At 38.3% G+C, this 27823-nt stretch overlaps 1 protein-coding gene across 1 annotated transcript in view; it reads left to right on the plus strand.

Annotated features, from left to right (window-relative positions):
* Positions 1–27823, plus strand: part of nlgn1 (neuroligin 1) — a 463421-nt gene that overhangs the window by 176914 nt on the left and 258684 nt on the right. Inside the window, exons 3-4 of the mRNA XM_088077385.1 lie at positions 6657–6716; positions 18337–18489. Coding sequence (XP_087933511.1) covers positions 6657–6716; positions 18337–18489 — 213 coding nt within the window. The remainder of the gene's footprint in view (positions 1–6656; positions 6717–18336; positions 18490–27823) is intronic.

The following is a 27823-nucleotide window of genomic DNA, read 5'->3' on the forward strand; positions in this document are numbered from 1 at the left end:
CAGCCGTGTCTAACACTGGAGTCAAAACATCTACACTGTCTTGGTCTCTCAGTTTCTTAACCTTCAGACACCCTGGAGCCTCCTCACATGCATGCATGCAGACAGTGAAGGACTCTGAGGCCTTCAAAAATCCTAAAGCGTGACTTTGGATGATTCATACATTCATACAGTTACTATTATTATGAATAATAATAACATGCAATTAGTTTTATATTCAACAAATTTTCAGTGACACACTGACATAGAGGGGTTGAACACGTTTTGTGTTTTAAGACTCAGTTAGTGAGGGTGTTGTGCTGCACTGCATTATTTTCAGACCTGTATTTCATATTCTCCTACATGTCTATGAATGGCAGCTCGTTCTCATTACAAACTCATCAGTCTACTCTGCCGATGCTTTCGGCGTACGAGTGTGACACCAAAAGCCACTTGGAATGTGGCTTGACAGCATCAGCTGGCCGGACAGAACTGGTGGCATTGTTATTATCCACCAGCGGATGGCCGGACAGCACGAGGTGCTTCCATATGATAGGCAAACAGGCAGCCTCTCTAGACCAGCTCTAGAACAGGTTGCATGAGCATGAAACACTTAAGGACAGCGTCAAGTCATAACTCTGCAGGTAACCACGAAATATAAGGAGCACAAGGGCGTTTCAAGGGTGGGTGCGAGAGGAAGTGGATGTGTTCCACAAACAACTAACTTTCATGCAGGAATCCTGAGTTCACTTCCCTGTGTGGATGTGAGTGGTCTTTTTCTATAGCTTACCATGTGCTTCGTTTGCCTAAACCCAACCATCTGTGACTTTGTTGCCGAATCTTAACCAGCCTGACTGTCCATGTTGGTTGCCATGTGCTCATGTTGTGTAAACATCACAAAACACTGGGTTATCAAAAAATGTGCATTTGTTGACATCATAGTAATGGCATTCCGGAGTGAAATTAGCTGATTCAGAAGGATACCTACAATATCATCATAAATCGAGAAGGTCATTGACAGAGCAGCACCATGTGACAAGTTGGGACGAGAACATGTTAACAAAATAGGAATACCTTTCAAGATAATATGTGCAATACTTCCCTCCAAATTTGACCTCACTTATAAAGTACAAAGCAATATAGAGGCCAGTCATTAATGGCCTTGTTTTTTCACAGCCCTTTTAGTAATTTAACTGTGAAAGCTCACTTTATGACTTTGCAGTTGGCTTTTTTCCTGACAATAGCCTGAATCATATGACTATAACTTATGGTATGAGATGGGAAGATGTTGAAGTTATCAGGAAGGACAGAGGAAGAAGACTTTCATGTTTAATGCCAGGGACAATCTTTGAACAGAGACAGGGTTACCATCTCCGCTCCCTTTTTGACTTCCCGTTATCACTTAACCAAAGTTCCTCTAGTTCCATGGAACACTGAGATGGAGGTTAAGGTAATTGAAATAGAAATGGGGGAAAAAAGATAAACAATTAGAAATGGGAGAAAGAAAATGACAAGACCAGCAGTAAGAGACACAGAAATTTCAAGTTCCTAATCACTGATCAGAGCTGATACCAGTTGAGATCTCTACACAGAGAAGAAGAATCATATGCTCACAGTGACAGGTAGGGGTATGCAGGTCAGTGCCGAGGCCTTCTTGTCACTGGCCAGTTTGGAATTGACACCTGATTGCTGTATGACATCTCTCTCCGTGTGTCTGTGTGTGTGTGTGTGTGTGTGTGTGTGTGTGTGTGTGTGATAGGAGCTGTCATGCAGCTGTCTTGTCTGCTCTGATCCCCACTAACCCTCAGTCAAACAACATGCCACTGTAATAGCAGCACATGTGCAGTGCAGAGAGCAGCTATGTCAATCACAGTCTCTTTGATTCTTCTACTCTCACAGGTTTTCAAGTTACCCATAATTCACTCCAATCTCAGTTTAGTATTCGAACCTCTTTGTCAGTTCTTTTGTTCTTCGTAGGCCTTTTTACAAAGGCAGAAGTTTACAAATTGTTTTTAATATACAGTACACGGTGTTGGATAAAGGTTAGTTCATAGTTTTAGAATTTTTGAAATTCCAGTCCATTGAATAATGTGTAGTTCTTATAACAGCCACAACTGCAAAGTTGACAACACCCTGTTTGACAATGTCATAATGAAGATTTCTCCCCTATTTTGACCTAAGTATGCCAAAAAAATTTCCCCTACCGACCGCTGAGAGGTAGACTTGGCTCTCTGTGTGCGTCTTTCCACTGTTAGCAGGCAGAGCCATGCAACCTGACATCTCAAATTCCCCCACTCCACCTTCACATGCAGTACACGTAGGAAGCAGAACAGGCTGTAAGGTAGTGCTGAAGTGCTCTTTAAATGTGTAGACACTGAGTTAGAAGTCAAGATAAGGTGAGTGGATCCTATTGAATAAAAGTAGACAGAGTTTTATCAGTCCTTATGTATGTCCTTCGATTTTCTCGACAACTGTTCATCTGATCAACTTCACACTTTTGGGTTGTATTGCTGTGGACCCTCAGAAGTGCACTGCTGTGTGCGAGCGCTGGAGATCGACAGGACGCATTTATTAGTAGAGCATTATGTGTAATGTATTGAGAGGGGACCCAAATGAAATGTTACACCGCTGAATGTCATGTTGAGCACAGCTTGCTCTCTGCCACTTGCTACAGTGTATTCAAAAATGGAGTAAGAAAGAGAGAGCAAAGATATTACATTGTAGCAAATTCAAACATTTTACCACCGAACAGGATGCTGGGTGGCCCCACAACCATTTTCTAATTCATGATAGAAATAAGTGATGGGCTTCTATCAGTGAGCACAGTGTTTTCTAAAAGGCCAACATGAATCTCCCATATTCTTTATGTTTTGCTTTGACAGTGAACTGTCTATGCAGTGCACTTTATAAACAGGTAACACATCCCTAGACAGCGGACGCTCCGTGTTTCTGAGACGTTTCACATTTTGAAAGAAGCAATTCTTATGTCTTGGTGCTTATTCAGCACATAGAAAGCACAAGTCAGCTCTCGCTTATCAAATTGCTTGTCAAATTCACAAAAGAGAGCTGGGAGACTGCTGTAGGACAGAATGATATGCAGGGAGCCGGCTTGCTCTTTAAAGTCACAGGAGAGAAATGGTTGCCCTTAAAATAAACCACCACTCTGGTGAATGATGGAGTAATTATGACTCATCAATATGAGCGTCTGACTGTAAGTATCTTGAACCTTTCAAGTGATTTATCACCAATTCTCTGTTCCATAAACAGATATGTGTAAACCAACAGTCCCTGGTGTTTTTATCAAATTACTCTCCTTTTACACTGAGACATTTTTCCTCATTAACCTTATTCACAGAGCGTGCCTTTTAACCTTTGTCATGTTGAAACTGACTGCTGTGTCATTTGGATGTCAAATGGGACTGAAGGAGATTTGTATGAAATTGCTGGCTGTTTGGTGCTGTGGCTTATGATGGCTGATGGGAAGGATCATTTTACTCACTAGTAGATAGCTGTTTGAAACCTGTGGCTTCATGTGTGCGTATACACATTTCTTTGTGTGTGTGTGTGTGTGTGTGTGTGTGTGTGTGTGTGTGAGTGAAGACTTAAACACTGCCAGTGTGCTCCTCCACTCCCTGTGTTTTGCACCCTGCTAGCATATATCCTTTACTTCCACACTGCATGTTTTTGGATGTGTTCCGTGCGTGTATCTCTTTGTGTGTGTGTGTTCTTCCTTGGTGTGTGTCTATATGTTTGTCTTTGTTCCCGGTGTTTAAGATAGCATGTTTTTATGTCTCTCTATATGTACAAGAAACTCTTATTAAAATGACAGTTTGTTGGTTTTAATAAAGAAGCAGCTGACCACTTCCCCCGTCACATGATTCCATCGGGTACCATCGGGTGCTATCAAGTTCTGTTATTATTGCTTGGTTAAGTTAGCCATGGTGCATGAGGGAATAGTTTGACATTTTGAGAATGAAGCTCATTTGCTTTCTTGAGGAGAAGATGGACATCAGCTGTCACAAACATGAGATATATGGAGACATTGAGCAGCCCATTAGCTTGGCTTAGCATAAAGGCTAGGTATATAAATAGCCGACCACCAGGAAGTGCAATTTTTGTAATGGCCCAATTATGTTTTTACGCTGTAACATGATGCTCTGCAGCCCAAAAAGTAATTTTCCAATTAGCTTACATGGTGAAAGTGACTGGTAAATTAGCCAATCCTTTTTTTGGCATCAAAACCCCTGCAAAATGAATGTTTTACCATCAGGATTTTAACCATTTGATTTTGATAACATTTGTAAAGTCGAGAGGAGCTGCAAGATTTAATCATTTTATCCCCATTCAATTGAGCAGAGCGATTAAACAGGAAGTTAGCCACTCAGCAGCTGTAAATCTCTAGTGTGCTTACTCTCTGGGTCACACAGTGTAGAAGTCATGCTTATCATCTTTGGATCATCCAGTTGTTTTTATACATAGCAGTTGAACCATTTTGGCCTCATGCACCACTGAGTAACTCTGATACCCCTTTTCCTCTAAATTAGCTTGGGTTCTTGAACTGGTTCTGTTAAGGATTTTTGGAACCTTGGTGATGTTTAAGAACAAGCCTGCATTTACACTTTTTTTTTTTTTTTTTGGAAATTACAATCAAATATGTGTAATCAATTGAGGGTGTATCAAAATGCATAATGAAAGTAAACAGTAGTAGCAAAATTATATACAGTATAATGCAGTAATTGCATAACTTGAAATTGCAAAAAAAACTCCCATTTTTCATTAAAAAAGTTTTGGTATTTCAGGCAATTTGAAAAAAACATTTAGCAAAACTGCAAAAACTGCAATGGAAACAGTTTTTTGGCTTTTCTAGGTCACATGATGCTAAGGCTATGTGCTTGTCAGTAGGAACTGATTCCCTCAGGCTTGATAACTTTTCAGAGTTGAGCGGATCATGTGGAAGTTTTGAATCCACAATTCATTTGTGAAATTGTGGACTATCACCTCCCAGAAATCCCTCATATGTGGCTACTTCCACATGTAATCCCCATTATCGCTCACATAACACATCTGTGTCACCTTGGATTGGAAATAATGACAGCTAGTGCAGTGGCTGCAATAGAAAGAAACCTGCTCCATCAACATCCGTCATCATGCTTCTTGGAATGTTATTGCCAGAGAAGAAGTTGCAAAACATCACTCAATGTAAATGCAGTAGTCTCGCAATTGTGTTTTATCGACATTTTGAAATATCGCTTTTGTAATAAGTTTTGCGCAAATCTGTCATGGAAATCCGCCTAATGTTGATATGCAAACTTTGTTTTTACAGATAATTGTGTTTACCGAAAAAAAGAAGCATGAACCCACTATTAATCAGGCCACTGCACACTCTTTTTTTCTGACATTTAATCACTTGACTTCTCCAGGTCAAGAAAAATCTGCTATTTTTTTGGTTCCTGCTGGGAGCCAACATTTCTGGTTTTGAACCTAATTTTTGTTGCTCTGAACAGTTCAAAATCAGGTGAGGAAACCAGAACAGACAAGGTTCCATGTTGGTGGAAAAGGGATATCAGAGTGAGTTCAACGCCCTATCCATTTTTTTAGATACTTCTGTGGAAAACAGCGAGCTTGGCTTTGGTAATAAAATGTTTTGCCCTGAAACCTTTAAAGCTCACTAATTGACACGTTAAATCTCATGACTTCCTTGAGTCCTGTCATTGGCTATCTGTTCCCCCCTTACTTCCTGTCTTTATGCTAAGCTAAGCTAACTGACTGTAGCCTTATATTTACTTTGCACACAAGAGAATGGTATTGATCTCCTTGATTAACTCAAGACAGTGAAAAAGTGTATTTCCCAAAATGTTTAAGTATTTCTTTAAGCAAGCAAAACTACTCCAAAAAATATGTTGGCAGTCATGTCCGTGTAAGTTTGACATCATTTCTCTTTTTTGTCCACTCTGGAATAATATCTGAATTTAATATTGACCCTCCAAAAATTGAAATAGTCAGCAAAATTGAAATCAATTTGTCTATTCTCCAGTATCTGCTTTTGTCCTCTTTATATTCTTATGTCATCCGACGTTTCCTGATATATGCCTCACAGCAGCACCCCTGCAGTCAGATCTATGCATGGCATTGAATGTGTGTGTTTGTGTGTGTGTTTACACACTGTGAAGATACAACGGGGGGAGTCTGTCACATGCTTCTGTTGAGTGGTCTGCTCTTTAAAATGCTGCTTCTTTTACAGCCTCTGCTTGTTTTCCTCTGCTACACTGATCATTTCCAAATTTTACCATAATGTCTGTGAGATGTATAATTGATGCTACTGTTTGCACTGTTTCAAAACGATTTATGTCTTTTGATCCTGAGAGGTTTATCCTCAGTAAAGTCTTCATTTTCACAGAGATAACATTTTTTGCCTCTTTTTTTTAAAGTCCCTCTTTTCTTGCTCCTTAACTTTCTCAAGTGAACTCATATACAGTAAATTCCTACTGTAAACATGTGGAGTGGACTTTGTGGTAATGTTTCCCCAGTCTCCTTGTCAGTGTGATTTTTTTTTGCAAAAAAGGGGCTATAGAAGCATTGATTATTGACATATTTTCTTGTCTTTTGAGAGCATCTTTTGAAGACTGTGTGTGTTCTTGATCACCCTGTTTTCCTCCATCTTCTCCTTCTTGGTCCTATAGGTCCCCTTACAAAGAAACACACTGATGATTTAAGTGATAGTGACCGCACGGACGACGAAGGTATTTTTTCCCCCTGATGCCAAACTGATTTGCATGACAAGGGAAACCAAACTTACCCTTTCTCCTCCAATTTTTATCTTCTTTGATTTTCTTACATTTCTTGTCCTTTTTTTGAAAGTGATGGACATTTTCTTTTTGCTCTTTACTCGTAAACTCTCTTTTTGGGCTGGATGTGTTTTGTCCTTTTCAGCTTGATGTCTAAAGTTTACATGTCTACCACCATTCTTTGAAATTAATACTGTAACATAGACTCTCTGCTTGGATTTGCTGTTTCCTTTCCTTTTCTATGTTGCATCCCACCAGCAGATGAAGTAACTATTAACCCTTCAGCCAGCTCCTAACACATTCTTGCATGTTTTTGTTTTAGTTTGTGTCATTTATTAAATCAGATCATGTTAAAAAAAATCAATACTGGCTAACTGGCTTTTACCTACTAACACTTAGACCTGTTCATAATTTGGGCATCAAACCAACAACCCTTGTGCGTGATGACTCCAAAAACAACATAAAAAAATAGTGGACCAAATCAGCGTAAGCATCCCTCTCAGTGGCAGTTGCTGCAGAGATGTTTGGGTTGTTATTTCTCCTGGCATGGTTTCCTCTCCTACAGGGCAAAGTCGGAGCTAATTTACTACCCAACAGTATGTGAAGCTAACTTCCTGGTCAAACACCCGCAGTGGCTTTTAGATTCAGAATCTAAGTCCCAAGCTGCCAAATTAGTTGTTATGTAGCTACATAAAATGTGGACTGGCGAGCAGACATGACAGACTTGGCAATAATAAAAGGAGCCAGCATTTGGGTGATGCTGATTTCAAATGACACTACTGTCATAATGGTTTCAAGTGATCATCTGGGCTCTCCATTTTAATGCTTTTTGGAGAACACACAATCAAAGTGGCACATAAATACTTCATTTTCTGTTGCATGGTAATTGCAATGTGTGACGATTTTCACAATTTTGAGGACTGCTTACACAGCAGATTGGAATTTAAATTCTGTAGGCATCTCTGCAGAGATGGAGCTGCTCAGGAGGCAGAAAGAATCTCTGCAGAAGCAGAGTAGGTAACAGTGTAAAGCCAAGAAGAAAGAGAAGATGGGGCCAGCAATATCTAAATCTGATCATGCTAGTAACACGTGTCATAGATGATTTTGTAAATTTTAAAGTTGACATACAAGCCTATACTTATATAGTTGTCCTTGTTCTCTTCCAAAAACATAATTCTCAACAATGCACATACATTTGAACTAATTTAATTAATTAACATTCAGTACATTTACATGATGTTAGAAAAAGTCAAATTATTGTGTTAGTCCAGATTGACCCTGAAAAAGAGACTCAACATAGCCTCCAGAAAGTTATGTTACAAGATAAACTGTGCTATTGGTTTCTTTAGGTCCTGGCTTTTTATTGCAACATAGTTGAGGATGTATTTTGTCAGTGTAAAAAGCAAAAAATAGGTATGTTACCTTGAGGCAACATGGTACCGTAGTGGTTTAAAATACATCTTAACATGTTTGTCTGACCAACACACCCAGATAATACGGTGGGGGGTCAATTTACTCTTTAATGTGTACGCCTCAATCAGACCTAAACTGGCTTAGATGTCCTGTGCGTGCTCCATAGTTCCCACGCAAGACTTTGACTCAGAAGACAACCACGATGAATTAATAGAAGAAAGCTGAGACAAACAAAAGAAGAAGAGATGAAAAGAAAACAAGACGACGGTACCAAGTAAAGCGTAGAGTACATATGAAATGTACAGCACTGAAAAGTTATCTTTGTTTTTACCATTCGACACGCAACCCATTTGCCACTTACTAACTTGTTTGGTATGTGACGTAATAGGTCAACCGGAAGAAAGAAAATGCCAGCTGAAAGGGGGCATATATTCCCCCTATTGTGGCAGAGTGGGACATACTTCAGTCAATAAATCCATTATCCACCCATGCTTGTACGCTGGGACTAGGACAGCAGTCCCATTAAATAGCATATTCGAGCTATAACTGTAACCGTACTGAGTGACTATGGATAAGTCACCCTCACTTCAAAAAGTCTGAACTATTCATTTTATATGCTGCATATTCTAACTAACAATCCAATCTGCATTTCCCTTGCAAAAATTTCTAAACACCCACAATTTGCAATCCAAACATCTTCTATAGTGTGATGAAGGCAATCACACATGCGACCGAATAAATTCTTAACCAGGAAAGTGACTCCACACTAGTGCGGATGCCTGCACTGCTTCGGTCTATTGGTGCTGTGCAGCACAGTATGTAAGCACATATGATATTCATGACATGTTAGTTACCTCATATATCTATGGCCTGATTCAGTCACACTCATTAAATAACACGGCATGTGTTCAATGCGCATGACTTTAAACCTTGAAACAAAGGTAAAGTGCAATACAAAGACATTAGCATTTCCCACATACAGTTGCTTGGAGGGGATTCAGTCGTAGACGAGTACTGGGCACATAGTTATGAAAAGGAATACTAACGGGATCAAGCGGAAACCCAACGAAGACTATAGGATGGAAACGCTGCAATTGCTCCTCTTGATATGAAATTAAATGCTGTTTGAAAGCAAAGATAGAGTGCTGGAAATCCATTAATCTCAATAATACAAAAAGATGAACCTTTGCTTAGTTGCCATAAACAAGCAGTGCTTTGAAAAGTCATATTAGGAATAAAATGTCCTTGATAAAAACCCTGAGATAGAGTCGTATCCCCTCAAGGCTGCTCGAGTGCAACTTTAATGACAGGCAGAAAGTCTTAATAAGGCACCTCTACTGTATAATGTGACGAAGTAAACAGCAATTACATCCAAATAAGACTCACAACCATCCGGATCCCTTTGATCTGTGCCATTACGCTGTTTTTCTGGGAGCTCACATGCGCGCATATGCACACACACACACACACACACACACACACACACACACAAGGACCCCCACTCTCCCTCTACGCACACACACACCAATAAGATTAGAGAGAGTCACACAGATCTATTCAATGAAATCCCAGCAAGCTTCAAGTGTTATCTTGAGAAAGGATGCAGGGCAGACAACTAATCCAGTTTAATATAGAGGAAAATATGCTCGAGGACACACATACACACTCTCACATAGTCATACGCTCAGTTGCCCTCTCCAGGCCCACTGATCAGCTCGGATCCCCCTCAGTGATTCTTGATGCTCTTAACCCTTGACCCCATGTAGCCTTGTAGATGCAAACTGAATGAGGACGTCCCCCAAACCTCCCCACCCCTCCCACTCAGCAAGTCTTGGATTTTACAATCTCTTTATACTCAATAAAGCTGCTGTTTGTAATCCTTTTGTGCTGGGAATAGAGATGTAAACAGGAAAGTCCCTGAGAGCTGAGGATTTGTTAGAAGCTCCACTTTTTTTTTTTTTTTTTTCACAGTGAATATTGCTGGAGCGGTTCTGAGTGGGTATACAGAAGTGCCAATGCAGTGAACTGTGGTATCTACAGGGCTCATATAGGACCCCTGGTACCCCTTCTAAAGTATTATATGGCAATACCTGTGAGATATAAATCTCCCTATACACTATGGATATATTAATGCATGGGAGGCAATCCTGGAGCAGTGGAACAGATGATAAAAGATCAGCTGGGGCATGTGTTCCCTTGTTGCATGGAGTTCGCCCAGAGGCTCCAGCTGGTGACATTTCAGCAGTAGCTCCCACTATTGAGGCTGCTTGATACCACAGACATCAAGCACAAGTGAAATCCTCTTTTACCCTTACTACTCACCATATTACAAATAAAAATATTCTACAGCAGTTAATATTGATAATAATCAGCAGCAGCACGGAGGGATTGAGCCTTACTAAAATGACAAAAGAAAATGCAAAAACTGAACCATCTGATATGAAAGCACAATACAATGCATCAATGCAGAGCAGCCAAACGCTTTAACAAGCCATTCTCCTGAAATGTTAAAAGAATATAATGCCCGCAAAATGGCCCTCTGTATATTAATAACTCACCGCACTGAAGTCTTAATGAAACTTTGTTTTTTTTTCTTGCACCCCTCCACAGTAAACGGAGAATCAAAAAAAGGCCAACATCCTTAACCTTTTGTAACCAGCAGCGACATCACCTTTCACAAGTATTTAACTCTTTGAAACCTGAGAAAATTGGTGCCATTTCTTTCAAAAACATGAGAAAAAAGGCAATGAGCAACTTGATAAGAAATGTTCTACAGATTAAAAGAAATGCGTACATTTAGAGAAAAAAACTAGTGGAAAATGTGAAGAGTGAAAAAAAGCTAAGGAAAAAATAGAATTGTCATAACACATATAAAATTGTGTTACACAATTATTATCATTTTAAGCACTTTTTCCAAGTGTTGTTTGCTTTTTTTAACTCTCTATTTCTAATTTATTTTTTTAAGAATCAATTTTCAGGTTATTTTATTGTACATTTGCTAATTTCTTGCTCCTTTTTTGGTAATTTCTTCTTTCGTTACTCATTGACTTTTTTTATTTTTACTTTTTTATGTTTTAAATTAAGCCAATATGCTTAGGTTTTAAAGGGTTAAATACTTTGTAATTGCAATTACAACTGCAGTTTGTTTGACTTAAATAACTACTTCACCCACAAAAATGACCAGAAGTCTATCAGTTACTTATTGTGTGTTTCCTTGAATAAGTGAACTGTTTTTCACTCATGCCACACGGTGAACGGAGAATCCAAAATAGACAAACTTCCTGAACTGAAAAAACACGGTCCACATTGAACAGAAGCACACCCTGAGTGTGCCCAAGAATGTGATGTGTATAGGATCCACTTGAGCAAAGTTTGAATGCACATGCGTGCTAGACTGCCTTGCATGAGACTGTTTCTACTGACATGTTTTAAATTGCAACATTTTAGCACAAATGCATGTGTTTGGGAAGTACTGAGCATTCGATTGGATATATAAGACTTGAATTACGCTGCACAGGTTGTGTGAGAGTTTCTAAACTGATGTTATGATATAATTTGGCCGCTGGTCCTCCTTATACTTTAATTCATGAAGAATATTCACCTTTTTGGATTTTCTGCTCATTGTAGAGTCATGCAGTGTTTTCTACATAAATTCAAGGTAACGTGCAGTGAGTAACTGAAATATAACTTGTCATTTTTGCAAGAGAAGTATTTCTTTAAGTTAAATAAACTGCGGTTGCCTTACTACCATGTCAGTTTGACAAAGACATGGAAAACAATTATTACAATATAATACAATACAATACAATACAATTAAACATTTCTTCATGGCATCTGCACATGCAACCAGCAGGTCCCCATACAACAGTGACCCTAAACAACGAAACCTCCAAAGGGACCCATGTGACTGTCCCAAAATTGATTCATATAATATTCTGATCTGCTGCCTCTATGGTTAATGTCTGGTCATGTTGAGGCAGTTAAAAATGCTTTATGTTATATTTAAATTTGGCCTCATATCAAAAGTGAACTACCTAAACCATCTTCTCAAAGTGACAACATTGTCTGTGCCAATTATACCAAATTCTTGTATTTTGGAATGGATGGTAGATTTAAAGGATATCAGTCATGTAACATAAAGCACTACATCTATTGTACTTTGGTTTAATTAGAGCTGCATTATGATATTTGCAAGTTGGAAACTGGTACAGTACCTCCATCAACATTAGCCTGACTTTAGAAATAACAGTAATTACTCTCCAATTCGTACTTATTAGAACAATAGAAATACATATGTCGATCAATCAATCAATTAATCAGACTTTATTTGTATAGCACTTTTCATACAAGAAAAACTGTAACATAAAGTGCTTCATTCAATAAAACCATAGAGCCTCCACTAGCAACACACGTGTGCACACACACACACACACACACAAAGTGCACAAAGTACACAAGCACATGCATAAAAAGAAAAGCAAGACATTGTATTTAATTCAAGCACTAAAATAAGAGTACTCATTGAAAAACAGGAAGTGAGGAAACACCAGAAACAGGATAAAATATATAGATAAAAGATAAAGAAATTAATAATAATAATAATAATAATAATAATAATAATAATAATGATAATAATAATAATAATAATGATAATAACAACGTTAGTTAGATTCAATAGATCAAAATGTTGCAAATAATAAAATGACATACCATCTTGTAGACAGACCAAAATGTATAAATAAATAGTCAATAAATAAATCGGTGAAGTTCAGTTAAATTCCAGACTAAAAAGGAAGGTCTTAAGTTATTGTGGCATGCTATGCAGTAAAACCAAATATAATGAAATAAGGTATTAGTTCATCCAGAAATTTACTTTTTGAATATATCAGCTCTGATTTGCAAATATGTCATACCAAGCAAAAAGTCTGTTGCATATGGCAGAAATAAGTATACCATCAATATGCATTTCATTACGTGTTTGTATTTTTGACATCTAAGACTTGCCAGCTGATGTGTTCTCTAATGAGTTACATCAGCACAGAAGCACTGATTACTCAGGAGCACTTCATCTGGAAGCGTCTATATAGCGTTCACCAGCGGGCCTCATTTTGTTTCCTGTTGCTTTCATGAAGAGTCCCTGTGGCTTTGCACCCTGCAGCAAGAGGCTGAAGTCAGGATATAAAAAACACCTCTACTCCTTGTGTCTGCGGCTGGTTTGATAAGTCCTCTACACCAGCAGAGGGAGAGGATACTGAAGTTGTTGCAACAGCCGAAGGGCATCTCTCAGGGTTTTCTTGGAGAAATCTAAAGCACCTGAATCTCTTTGATCATAACCTCATTCTCGAGATAGCAACGATCTACTCCATGTTGGCACGGTACCTGTCCTCTGACAAACTCCCTCACCCACACTCCCCGAAAAGACTGAATGGTCGAAGCGCTACAAGATTGCAGAGACTTGCATCTCATTTCAGTTCGTCTTAAAGCAAGCTTTTATCTCGCTGCTCACTGTGAAAAAAAAGCAACAACTCTGGAGGACAGTTAGATCTTCCCGCCTGTTTCCATACATCTAAAATCTGAAATAATTTAGGAATAAAAGGACAAACTGATATTGAAAATAACCAAGTAAATATCATATGCTCCTAAAATCATCCCAACCATACCACCTTACTCCATGCAGGAGGAAGATGGAAAGAGATGAAATCTGCAATCAGCTCAATGAGGATTTATTGATAAGTTAGGGGAATCAGAGAGACTGGGGTTTAGTTTTTTTTTTTCTTCTTCTCTTGGCTCTGTGTCTCACTCTGGCAGCCAATGGAGGATGCCAGGAAACCACGGAGAGAGCAAGCTGGATTGCATAAACTTAAAACCTCAAGGTACAGTGTGTTCAATATACACTGGGACTTGTTTCAGCCAGTAAATTCAGGTAAATCCATCAAATACTCAAACATTGCCAAGACAATTTTATCCTAACCTCACCTCATTACCGCTGACCTTCAGCACTCAACGAAAAGAGTCACCTGAGCCGTTTGTGTCCCACTGCAGCGGAAATTAATATATTCATGGAGAGCATATACACATGTACAGAAAACAGTGAACTATCATACAGATCCTACAGAGTAGACCAATATGAGAGAGCAAGTAAGAAATCCTGAGAGGCTAAAGAAATGCCACACCTCTTACTGAAGTAAAAGTAGTAATAACACAGTGTTATATTTAGGCCTGCAGCAGCAGCAGCATCGTCATTACCATCATCCTAATTGTCATCAACATCATCCTGACTGTTGTGACTGTCACCATCACCATTGGCTGTTGCGGTCATCAACATCATCTTCAGTCTGTAGTTATTTATGGCTGAATGTCCATCTTAATGAATGACATCATTATCAGCATTAAGGATGCCATGAGCATGTTCATCATCATCATCATCATCATCGACAAACTCATCAAAGCTGTCAGCACCATCATCACAGTCACCAGTGTCATAGTGGTGACATCAAATCAGCAGTGCCATGGCCATCTTCACTACAGTCATCATCTTCACCACCAAGGCCACCACCACGATCATTACCATAATCATCGTCTTCACCACAATCATCATCTTCACCACCATCACCACCACCACGATCATCACATCATCATCATCATCATCATCATCATCATCATCATCATCATCAATATACATCTTCACCACAATCATCTTCACCACCATCACCACCACCACGATCATCACCATCATCATCATCATCATCATCATCATCATCATCATCATCAACATCTTCACCACTATCATCATCTTCACCACCATCACCACCACGATCATCACCATCATCATCATCATCATCATCATCATCATCATCAACATATTCACCACTATCATCATCTTCATCACAATCATCATCTTCATCTTCACCACCACCACAATCATCACCATCATCATTATCATTAACATCTTCACCACTATCATCATCTACACCACATCATCTTCATTATCATCACCTTCATCACAATCATCATCCTCACCACAATCATCATCTTCACCACAATCATCATTTTTACCACCATCATTATCTTCATCATCATTCTAATCAACGCCAAGATAATCATCATCTTCATCATCATCACCTTCATAACAATCCTCGTAATCTACCACCACTACCATCACCATATTTATCTTTAACACCACCATCATCTTCACCTCCATAATTACCACCACCCTCATCATCTTTACCATCACTACCATCAACACCACCGTCATCATCATCATTATCACAACCATGGTTGTTTTCGTCATTAATATTATTTAATATTATCATCATTCTAGTGTTTTGCTTTCATCATCATTCTCAATACTGTCATCAGTGTAACAGGTAACTCCGTTATTATCATCATTATCAGCAGTTACAGAATGGATGTTGCCATTTTCATCATCAACATCATGGCTGAAACCATCATTAGCATCAACGTTATCTTCATTGACATGCTGTCCATTTGCACTTTCTCCCCTCCTCTCGTTTTCCCGGCTACACACATATCTGGACTATGAGGCACACACACACACACACACACACATACACACTCACACACACCACACACACTCCTGCCATAATCCCCTGACCTTTTTTGTCAGAAGTTTCTGGAAGCCTTCCAGAGGAGAGTTATGAGCGGCCACTACATTGTGGCCACAGCCTGCTGTGACAGAGGGAGCTCAACAACTAGGAGAAAAAACACTACAAAGGACAGAGAATGATAGAAGTGATGTAATGAGCTCTGCAGCGAAAGAAACAGAGGAAAGCAAAAAACCACATGAGGAGACAGCATTTTACCTAGTTGTGCTTCATATTAATTTCTTTCTAAATTTTTGTATTCTTTTACCCCATTTCCTTTTGCCAATTGAGGGTTTTTTTTTCCAAGGCTGTGTCTATTTTATATTCTCAGTTGGAAAGAAAACAAGTTCTGCAGCTGCCCAATATAAAGACACACTGTACTATTCAGTTCCTCCTTTCAATTTATGCTGCATAATTTCCTGTTTCCTCAGTAATGCCTTTAAACATACACAAGAAAGGTAAAATGAAGGCTAAACCCAGTGTGTTTTAGTTTTCTTATTATTCTAATACATTACTTTAATCAAAGTCATATCAAAGGAACAAGTTGTACATTATGTACAGTAGAATGCATTGAGGGGCACTTTAATATAATTAGAAACCAAACTGTTACAAGTCACATTCAAATCACTGTTTTTTAATGTAATTAAACCACAAGCTACATACATATTACTGTTTGTATTGTGATTAAGTCATGGACTGCTTTTATATCACTGGTTTTTTTTGTACTGTGATTAAGTCACAAGCCACATTCATATTATTGTTTTTGACTGTGATTAAGTCACAAGCCTCATTCATATTTTTTTTTCTTTTTAAGTCACAAACCACATTCATATCACTGTTTTCTACTGTGATCAAGTCATGCGCCACATTCATATTATTGTTTTTTACTGTGATAAAGTCACAAGCCATATTTATACTATTGTTTTTTCATTGTGATAAAGTCAGGCGCCACATTCAAATTGTTTTTTGCTGTGATTAATCACAAGTCATATTTATATTACTGTTTTTTTTGTGATTAAGTCATGAGCTGCATTCCTGTCACTGTGTTTTTCTCTGATTAAGTCCTAAGCCATATTCATATTTATGTTTTTCACTGTGATTAATTTACTCAATTTACGTTTTTTTTACTCAATTTTAATTTACTTAATTTAAGTTCAAGTTTTTCCCTGAGGTGTTCACATTATTTTGTCTTCCCCTTCAGTTGTGAGTACTTTAAACACATACTGTAAACTTTACGATATAAACACTATCCCTTTGCCTCTCTTGCTCCCCTAACAACTGAACATCTTTTTATCCTCTTGTCTAGGAAGTATCGCTTTTCTATTTTCTTGCTTGGTTAATTTTTAATTCCACATAGACTCACTGATCTCTCTCTGGACCCAAGTCCCTCAGTGGTAAAACATCAGTGGGATAAACGATGTATGCCGCTGCATGTGCTGCTGGAGATAGTTAGGAAGCAAGATGAAAAGCCTCTTCGCTGAGATGCAGGAGATGAAAGTGAAACCTTGTTTAGAACATGGGTTGCAGCATGTTGTTAGATCTCTCCAAGTCTTCACATCCTTTTTACTCACAATCCAGAGCCACGTCAAAGGGCTAACGTTTTACAGCACTGCCCTCCTTTCTTCCACTCTAATCAGCCACATGTAACACATTTTAATAAGCTGAATTCAGCAGACTCACCATTCTCCTTACCTTGACCTCAGATTTGACGGATGCAGCTACACATTCAGAAATATTCCTATGTTAATAGAAGTACTCTCTTTGTTGCAGAATAAGTAGTTTCAGAATGAAAACTCATCATCTGCTGCATATTTTATTTTGCAACTGTGTCATTACACTGTAATTTATGGAAATGATTGAGCTGTAATTTAAAAGCTGAATCAACATCATGTCCTTCACATTAAGAAAACGCTCTAAATTATATAAAAAAGACAAATGTCCCGTTCAGTTTTTAGTCCTGTTTAATTTCCCTTGCTGCCACTGAGTTCACATACATTTATATTTGCAAAATCAAGGCAAACATGTCCCTGCAGCTAAACAGCTATGGAGTGCTTACCTGAATTCAAATTAAAGTTCTTAATAAAGAGGTGCTTTTCCATAAAATTCTCCCACCTAATATGCCTATTTTTTATTAGATTCTCTTCTGCACAAGTTTTACCTCATCATAGTGTGACAGTTGAGATTGCCACTCTTGCATGTTGACAGTCCATCGCCTGGAGGAAAATTAAAAAGCGGCACATTAAATATCCTGTTTCATTAACACCTATATGGGTATAAAATAGTTTATTAATAAATAACATTTTCCAATCACCACAAACATGTCACGGCCTTCATGTAGAAAAATAAATGGTTTGACGCCTCAAACTAACAAGGTCTCCATGTTGAAAAGCCAGTGTGCCAAGATTACTCAGAGAAAAGAAATAAAATTAAAGAGGTGGCTAAAGCCCCCTAAAGTATTGAAATTTCATCTCTGGCTGTCACCTTCAATCTGTCATCTAATCAGTCCCTCTGCCTTCTCCACCTCCTCCTCTTCCTCTTCTTCTTCCCCCCTCCTCCAGACATTAGGGAGAGTGGAAGCCCCAAGCCGGTGATGGTTTTCATCCATGGGGGCTCCTACATGGAAGGAACTGGGAATATGTTTGACGGCAGCATCCTGGCCAGCTATGGAAATGTGATTGTCATAACTGTCAACTACCGGCTGGGCGTGCTAGGTAAGACCCTGCTCTGCTACACACAGCCTCTGCTACAACACACAACCTCTGCTGCAACACACAACCTCTGTTACAACACACAACCTCTGCTGCAACACACAACCTCTGCTGCAACACACAACCTCTGCTGCAACACACAACCTCTGTTACAACACACAACCTCTGCTGCTTCACAAAACCTCTGCTACAACACACAACCTCTGCTGCAACACACAACCTCTGCTACAACACACAACCTCTGCTGCAACACACAACCTCTGCTACAACACACAACCTCTGCTGCAACACACAACCTCTGCTACAACACACAACCTCTGCTACAACACACAACCTCTGCTGCAACACACAACCTCTGCTACAACACACAACCTCTGCTACAACACACAACCTCTGCTGCTTCACACAGCCTCTGCTACAACACACAACCTCTGCTACAACACACAACCTCTGCTGCTTCACACAACCTCTGCTACAACACACAACCTCTGCTACTACACACAACCTCTGCTACAGCACACAACCTCTGCTGCTTCACACAGCCTCTGCTGCAACACAGCCTCTGCTACAACACACAACCTCTGCTGCAACACATGTCTTCCTTCCGTCATGTCTTCCTTTCTTTTTCTGTCTTTCCTTCTTTCTTTCTTTGCATCACTCACTGCTGCTGGTTTTATCTAATGACATAAACTCAGTATAGTCTAAAACTAGAAGTTTTTCTTTCTTTCTTTCTTTCTTTCTGTCTTTCTCTCCTTGCATCAGTCTCTTTTGCTGTTGCTGTGTGTTGAATTTTACAATTCTTTTCTGCTTTTCTTTTCTCTCTTCTTCCTCTCCTTGTTTCTTGGTAATTCTATGTGATGCTGCTGCTGCTGCTGCTGCTGCTGGTAATATTCCAGAGAGCTTTGTTTCGCATCATTCTGACTTTTAAATAGGAATTTGAGCTCCTCACTTGGTTTCCTTGGTCTTTGCTTTTGTTAATAACTGATTCACACTGGTATCTGCAGCTGGTATCTGCTCTCACTGTGTTGTTGCATACAGTTTAGACATTCAGATCCAAAGGCTGGATTAGAACCTTTGAGGTTTTTGGTTGTAATTTGTCCTTTTTTCTTATGGAGTAACATTCAGAAGGGCAGAGGTACAGCACACTTACGTCTGTTGAGCAGATACTGTCCATGCAGTGTGTGACAACGCACATAGATATTGTTTGAAATATTGCAGGCATAATTCTACCAAGCCATTTTATCTCGAGAAAAGAAACAAGCATTTGTCAGATGTTTATGACACAATAACATGGATGTTGTGATGTAAAATCTTAGCTTCCACAGAATTTTGTCGAGACAGACTTCATATCTAGGCTAATCAGCATGACAATCTGCTGTTCCTGCACTGATACATGTGTGTGTTGAAAATGACACATCTACTCTGGGATTTGGCCCAGTTATGACACTGTCTCCTTTCTTATACTTAAATCTATCATGGCAGTGCTTTCTCTGATCTTCTGTCTCCTCTTTTTTTCTCTTCCTATCTCCATTTCCTCCTCATCTATCTTATCTTTTCTCATCAGTCTAATTTCTAATTCCTTTTCTCCTGTGTACAGATGTCATAGCCTTACCCAGAGGGCAGGTATATATTGCAACACATGACCGAAACGAAGGCTTGCTGCCTCCATCCTAAATGAGATTGTGCTGTCATTTGTTTGGATGAAAGGAACTCATTCCATTTCCACACTATTTTTTGTTTCTGGGGTTTTCTTTCCGTCTTATTAAACTATAGCAGAATAATGATATAAGGTAATATCCGCCTTTCGCTCAACACGGATACCCTTCATATGGGGGCACGTGTGTGTGTGTGTATGAGTGTAAAGAAAGAGCAAAAAGGCTTAAAGGCGATTCTTTGAAATGTTGATAGCAGACGCAGAACATGCCACATTAATGTTCCCTGCAGGTGGTCTGCACTGTCTCTGTGTTCTTCCTTCACTTATTTGGGCCCTGACATCTTTTACATGATCCATATTTATTTTGTAACCCTTTGAAACCTGAGCAAATTGGTTTGATTTCTGTCTATTCTGCAACAAAAGAAAAAATTACCGAAAACTTAGCAAGAAATAAGCAGAAAGTCCAACAAAATTAACTGAACATTAAATTTAAAAAATAAATTGAAAATGGAAATGACCTGGGAATTAGCTTAAAATTATAATAATTCCGTAACATAATTTTGAATTTGTGGTTATTATTTCTGTTAATTCTGTTATCCCCCCCCCCCAGATTTGCCCCCAGCCTTTTTAAAATAATTGTCTAAATGTACTAATTTCTTGCAATTTAGGGGACATTTCCAAAGAAAATGTAATGATTAATGTTAAATCAACCTTTCTTAGTTTTAGCACCTTCAGTTACCATATTTTACTGTGCTATATATCTGCATTCTTCTGGCTGCAAACTAGTCAGTCATATTTGTTTTTTCTTAAACATGTGAACAAAACAGAACTTACAGATCTCCAAACTACAAACTGGTTTACTAGGTTGCTAAAACCTAGAAAGAACAATTAATTTCACTCATCATTTTTAACAACTTCACAGAATTCAGTAAATACGGCAACATTTTGAGTAAACTTAATAATTAGTTATAAAGTAAACATAAATTAAGATTAATAGTTATATTTACTTTCCTTTTTCAAGTTTCCAAGATTATTTTAAGTGAGATCAACTTGTCAGATTTTACATTGTATTTGGTCAGGGTTTAAAGGTTGAAATATTTTTGAAAGATGCCTCAGGCAGCACAAGAAAAGTGATGTTGCTCCAAAATTCCAAAGGGTTAAATTGCAAATATTTCAATAGTGATAAGCCTCATGTTGTCTGGCACAGAATCCCCCTAATATGATTTTTTTTCTGACAAAAAGAAATCAAGTGATAGAAAGTGGAGTTAAGTAGATGGCAGCGGAGCACTCGTGGTTCACGTCTCTTGGAGACATAACTGTCAGTCAGCCAGTGACTGGATGGACAACCCCCCTCGGCAACCTTTAAGCCCTGCCAAAACCACAAAAGTGGATATTAAACAAAGTAGTCCATCATCTGCTGTTACAAATCCTTCATTACTTTTCAATACCTACTTATTCCCTCTAAGGGTCAAGAAGCGGCAAGGGCAGGACAAATGTGCAGGACAAACCCTATGCTCAAACACTGTATACAGATGGTGAAAGGGTGCATGCTGTGAAAATACTAATACATACATTCACAGCTTTGGGCAAGTCCACAGTGCTCAACCTGCATGAGTTCAGGGCCCAGATTCAAATCCTGCTCCGTCCTGTTGGAGGCAACAGTGCCAACCTCAGAGCCAATTAATACTCTCTCTGCACAACATGACCTTTTCTATAACTGCATGATAATGTGAAAGTGATGCTGATATGAGAGATGTTTGACAGTAAATGAATTCCAAGCAATTTACAATAAACTGTGACAGATTAACCAAATATACTAAATATACTTTTTTTTTGCACGATGCTTTTTCTTTTCATAAATTGATGCATTGAACTAAATTTTTTTCACCGCTGGTTTGGCAACACAAGTAATTTCTATATTTTGGTTTATGTTCTCGGATATTGTGAAAGCAATTTTTGATTATTTTGTCAGGCCTTATAATGTTGTAGATAAATTCATTACTAGAATGACTGATGGAAACAGAGTTCCCATGGTCATGGAAAACCTGGAAAAGTCATGGGATTTCACAATCACATTTTCCAGGCCAGGAGAAGTCATGGATTTAGTAAAAATCATAGAATGTTTCAGTTAGAGATTGTTACAGTAATCTTCAGTGGATAACCTTCCACATAATGGTACATAACAGCAAATTTAATTTCTGGAGCTGTCAGCGTAACATATCTCTAATGTGTGTCAATGTGTGACGTTTACGATCACGCACGTTTCTCCATTTTCTACCTACGTTGTGTCGCATCATATACGTCAGCTAGCTGGAATTATTTTTGAGTAGAGTTTGAATCTGATATGTTTTAAAAATGCCAGGGAGGGAGGGCAAGAAAAATATATATTATGGGCCTTGAAAAGTCATAGAAAAGTTTTGAAATTTGTCCATGAAAATGTGTGGGAAGCCTGTAGAAAGATCAATAATGAAACTATATTCATGTCAGTCCTTTTACCAGGCAACATATTTCAGGAACAGATATTTAAAACATAATTCCATCTTTCATTTATATAGTAGAGACGATGCAAAAAGTGCTTTTCGATGGAAAAACCCTAAATACTGGCAAAGTACAAGATTATTATTACAAGGCAAACTACATCAGGCTGATCAATCACATTCTTACTTTTTTAAATTTTATTTTGCTGGACGTGCCATATCCTCAGTTTCATGTATTAGTTGTTTCAGTCTCTCTCTCTCTTATGTGCGAGCTGTGAAGTGCTGCAGGCCTCATGGTGTTGAGGGAAACTGTATCCCTGCTGGTTAACATGAGGCGCCGCTGTTTGCTCTCAGATTAGACTCTATGTGTTTGTGTTTACCCCCCTGGCAATGGACAAAAGCATACGGCTTTACCTCACCAAACATGTGATGGTGTGTGTGTGTGTGTGTGTGTGACTGACATGGAGAGAGTGTGTACTCAGCTACAGTAAGTGTAAGACTCATAACTGCTGGGCTTTCCATCAGTTATACAGTTTGGAAGTGAGTTCAGTAAGCAGCTCCAGTGCCAAAAACACCCAACTTAACAAGCTTTTATGTCTGGTATTGAGTATAGTTATATACATTCATTCATTCTCTGACATTGTTTAAGTATTTATTTGAGATATTGCCATTGACTCCCGAGAAATTTTATTGGAACCATTTTCAATCTTGGTCCAGCCAGAGATGTGGATTCAAGTAAAATTACTCAAATCAGATTTGAGCCAAAAATGTATTGACTTCATACTTAAATTGACCAAAAAAAAGGAAGACTTGCAGCTCGACTTAGATTTTGACACCAATAGCTTGTAATTCCACATGGAGTCTTTTTATATTTAGCATTTTATTGAGAGGGGTCAGTTTGCACAAATTTTTAGCAAATATACACAAACATGGAACCTAGTGATGAATATACAAATACAGCTTGAAAACAATTAGTGAATTTACATAACTAGTACAGATACAGCTCTTCTCCAGGATTTTAAAAAAATACATTTTAAAAAATAATAATAAGACAACAGAAAAAAGGGGAAACCGACAATCAAAAAAGCAATAAGAAAACGAAAAACAAAACAAATTGAGCCTTTTGACTTCAAAGTACGTGTTACGTTTCCCCGAGACCAAAGATTAAAAGATATGTTTTTTTAAAAAGTGCTGCAAATCAATTCATTTTCCTTCATTTCCTGTATCTGCAAATGTTAATGCTATTAATTTCCAGCAAATTGGCATTTAAAGTATTTCACCAATATAAAGAGGGTCCTCACATAAAACTGGTCTGTCTCTGCAGTAGAAAGACACTGACACAGAGAAAAAGGAATGCGGCATTTGTTTTGCTCAAAATGTAGAAAACCTACAAGCAGAATATTATAAGTTTAATGTATTCTCATATGCAAGAAACCAAACTTCAAACTGACTTTGCGACGTGTATAAACCCTTTGAAACATGGATCGACATCAGATTTTTTTGCTGCTCCTTTCACAAGTATATTGACCTTTGATCCCTGAGCAATTGTGTCTGATGAAATTAGTAGATTTAAAAAAACATATTTTTCAAAAGCTATAAAAAATGTCCAGAGAACTGTATTTTAATAGTAAACACAAATATATATTTTAAATTATTTTACAGAATTACTATAATTTTTAAGAACTTCCTCAGGCAATATTTTTTACTTTCTGTTTATTTACTTATTTATTTATTTATTTGTTGTTGTTTTGTTTTATTTTGGGGTTTTTTGTGAGAGGTGGGGGGCGATTATTTTGTGGCAGTTTTCAGGCTTTTACTAATTTCTTGCTGTTTTCGGGGTAATTCTTTCTAAAGTTACTCATTGCCTTCTTCCGATGTTTTTGAAATAAACGGCAAAGTTAAAAAACTTTGTGGATCTGTGGTATGTCATAATCCACCAGCACCTTCGATCAAGGTCTATTTCCATTTAGTTATGCTGGTAACAGTGCAGGTGTTGTCTGGGTGAATCTTTATTGCAGTTGTCTCCAGTGCAAACAATCACGCTCATGCAGTGAGTTTTATCCACAAGGTATTACACATCATAAAAGACTATAAAGCAGCATTTAGCCTGTTAACAGCTTCCTTCATTAATAACTTTCAACTGTCTCCCAGACTCATAATTATGTTCTCCAGCTGCCCAGTTAGCCGCCGTTGGTTAAAGTGTGCGGTTGACCTTACCCAGCCAGCCATTGCAGCACCTGTTCGCTTGGAGATGCTGCTCTGCTAACACAACTCCTCGCTCTCACACCACTGATTTTTCTGCTCGGCTTAGTGTGTGTCTGTCTGTGAGAGCAAGCACTTTACAGGAAGCCAGTAATGGCTTTAAATATGCAGAGCTGCTGACGCAAAGCTCTATTTATGGTTTAAGGGCCTTGGCTACAATGGATTTGGCCACGGGGCATGTATATAGTACGCTACTGTCAATGTGTGTCCGTTGGTGTGTATGAACGTGTGTGTTTAATGAATTAGGAGTTTATCCTGGGTGCAGATGGAGTGTTAATGGAACACATGGTATGGTGCTGTCAGTGTGTCATTATTAAGGCTGGCAGGTATTTATTGTCTTCGTTATCTCACTCCTCCTTGGTTAAATGTGACATTCTGCTGTAGACTGGGTTTTGTGTTACTTAATACTTAAACTACATAAGAAAATACGTACTGTATCATGCAGATATGATATTTATATATTCAGATATTAGAAATGGTGCTATTCTGAGAGGCGCTAGAAGGCAGCGTCATTATATTGTCATGGAAAGATCTGTCTTGCCCTTACCCTTTCAACGTCTGGCTTAGTTGTTCATTTTGAGTCACGATATCTTCATGAAAAATGTGTTGAACTTCCCCTGATTGAGATATCTCTACTATTTGGTTTCAGTGTGTTATGTGAAAAAAAAAATCATTAGATGTCGCTGTGTCCTTAAACAGTCTGCCTTTTCAGTTCACCTCCTACAAGAAATTTGACACCAGACATGAGAGCTCTCTGTGGGGGGATTTTCATTCATAGGCAAATTTATTCAACATGTTATAGTTTTAGAGGTGCTGAATAAATTTATGTATTTCTGTATGTATACAGAAAATAAGAATCTAATAAGGGTCGAATAATTTTTTATACCTTGTTCTACTGAGCAGTTCATTTGTCCATTTATAGTAAAGGCAGTAAGCTAATGAAATCAAGAATTTTTCTAAGAATTAGATGAACTCTGGCTCATTTAGTGTTGTTAAGAAATACATCTAATGTTAATCAGTATATATAAGGTGAAATTATTTCATAAGTATGATTTTTTACGGTTAAAATCCATACAGTTTATACAGCCTAAATTGTTAGTCAGTTAATCAATTAGCTGGTTGAAAAATTAATTGGCAACTATTTTGATAAACTTTTAAGTTGTTTTCTAATTTATATTGAATAATTTTGAGTTTTTTTACTTCAACACTTTAAGAACATGTTCCTGATTGTACTTTTGTACTTATACTTAAGTACCATTGTCAATGAAGGACTTGTACTTGTATTTTACAGCAAGATATTAGCATTTTTACGTAAGGATCTGAACACTTCTACCACTGGCCATTTGGTAGAGGTCTATATTAACAAACTATGGGGTCAATTTAAAAAAAAAAGATTTTTATTGTTATTTACGGAAGCCCTAAGCGGACGTGTTTTTTTTTTTACAAGCCGTTTTCTCGATATAACGAGATATTATCTCGTTATAACAAGATATTATCTCGTTATCTCGAGAAAACGAACTTTGTTTTCCCGAGATATTAAGTCGTTATCTCGAGAAAACGAACTTTGTTTTTGTTTTTGTTTTTTGTTTTTTTTTTTAACTTTATTGAATGAACTTCAGAAGAAGAAGTGGTGGGTGGATGATGTGACAGCAGGTGCCGTGCGGTGTTCAGCGCGGACAAATGCGCAAGGTAAGATGATTATTACAGGAACACATCACCCAAATTCATCAGTAATCATAACTAGATTATTATACTGTTGCTCCGGTGCTTTTTGGTACGTGCAGGGGCGAGAACCTTGCACGCATTTGTCCGTGCTGAACACCGCATGGCACCTGCTGTAACATCATCCACCTGCCACTTCTTCTTCTGACATTCATTCAATAAAGTTTAAAAAAAACAAACCAAAAAACAAAGTTCGTTTTCTCGAGATAACGACTTAATATCTCGGGAAAACAAAGTTCGTTTTCTCGAGATAACGAGATAGGGCTTCCATAGTTATTGCCCCAAGAGAAAAAAAAAAGCACATTTTTTTTCCATTGCTTTTTTCCTACTGAGGGCATTAAAGGGTTAAAACCGTGCTATTCGCAACTCTGTTGCCAAAGAATGTATCATGATAGTGACTGTAGAAGAGTCAGGCGGCTGTGAGCTGTTGGTAGTTCTCCAAATAAGCATAAGTCCGCTGCTCCAACATGAATTTTGTTGTGTCGTGCCAAACACAGAGCATGAAGCCGACTCATCCACAGAGCTGGGTTGTTGCACCTCCAAAGCATGGACTGTGCCTTTAAGGCCGGGCCCTTACAGTGTTGAGTTTGTTTGGGCCCAGCCAAAACCTTTAATCATGCTGATTGATGAGGTGCATTTCCCTGACTCAAACCTTCTCCAAATACCCCTTCCATTCCAGCCATACATCAGCCATTCAGCCAATTCATCAAGCCTCTGATTGTTTTAAGATATACCTGGCCAGTAAAATATCCATTTCTCTGACCGCCGCTGCTTCTCTAACTCTGCCCCGCTCTCAGCAGCAGCACATCCAAACAGGACTGGCTGCACAAAAGAGCATGCAGGGAAAAGACCAGCAGGCAGGCACAGGCAGGAAACAGGGTGCAAGTGTTGGTGTCTCAATGTCAGTATAATTGGATTAATATGCTTATTAATGAATAGTTAACCCTTTAAAATGTAATTGTTTGCATGATTCTGTTCAAATAGATCTGAATTAAGAGCTACTATAGCTAGAGCATTTATTCCTTATGCAGGAGAAAGCTCTGACCTCATGTTACCCTCTTATGCGCTGTGCAAAAAAGTATGTTGGCACCAGAGAAATGAACGATGAATCCATCACAGTGCCTTTGAATCTGTTCTTAAAAATGAGCATATTTCAGCAAGCAAATAATATGCACAGTTTCGGTAATTTATGAAGATTTCTTTGTTTTTAAAGGTCTTCCAG

This window comes from Plectropomus leopardus, chromosome 5 (assembly GCF_026936395.1).
Source record: "Plectropomus leopardus strain MGB_pleo_1.0 chromosome 5, ASM2693639v1, whole genome shotgun sequence".
Taxonomy (NCBI): domain Eukaryota; kingdom Metazoa; phylum Chordata; class Actinopteri; order Perciformes; family Serranidae; genus Plectropomus; species Plectropomus leopardus.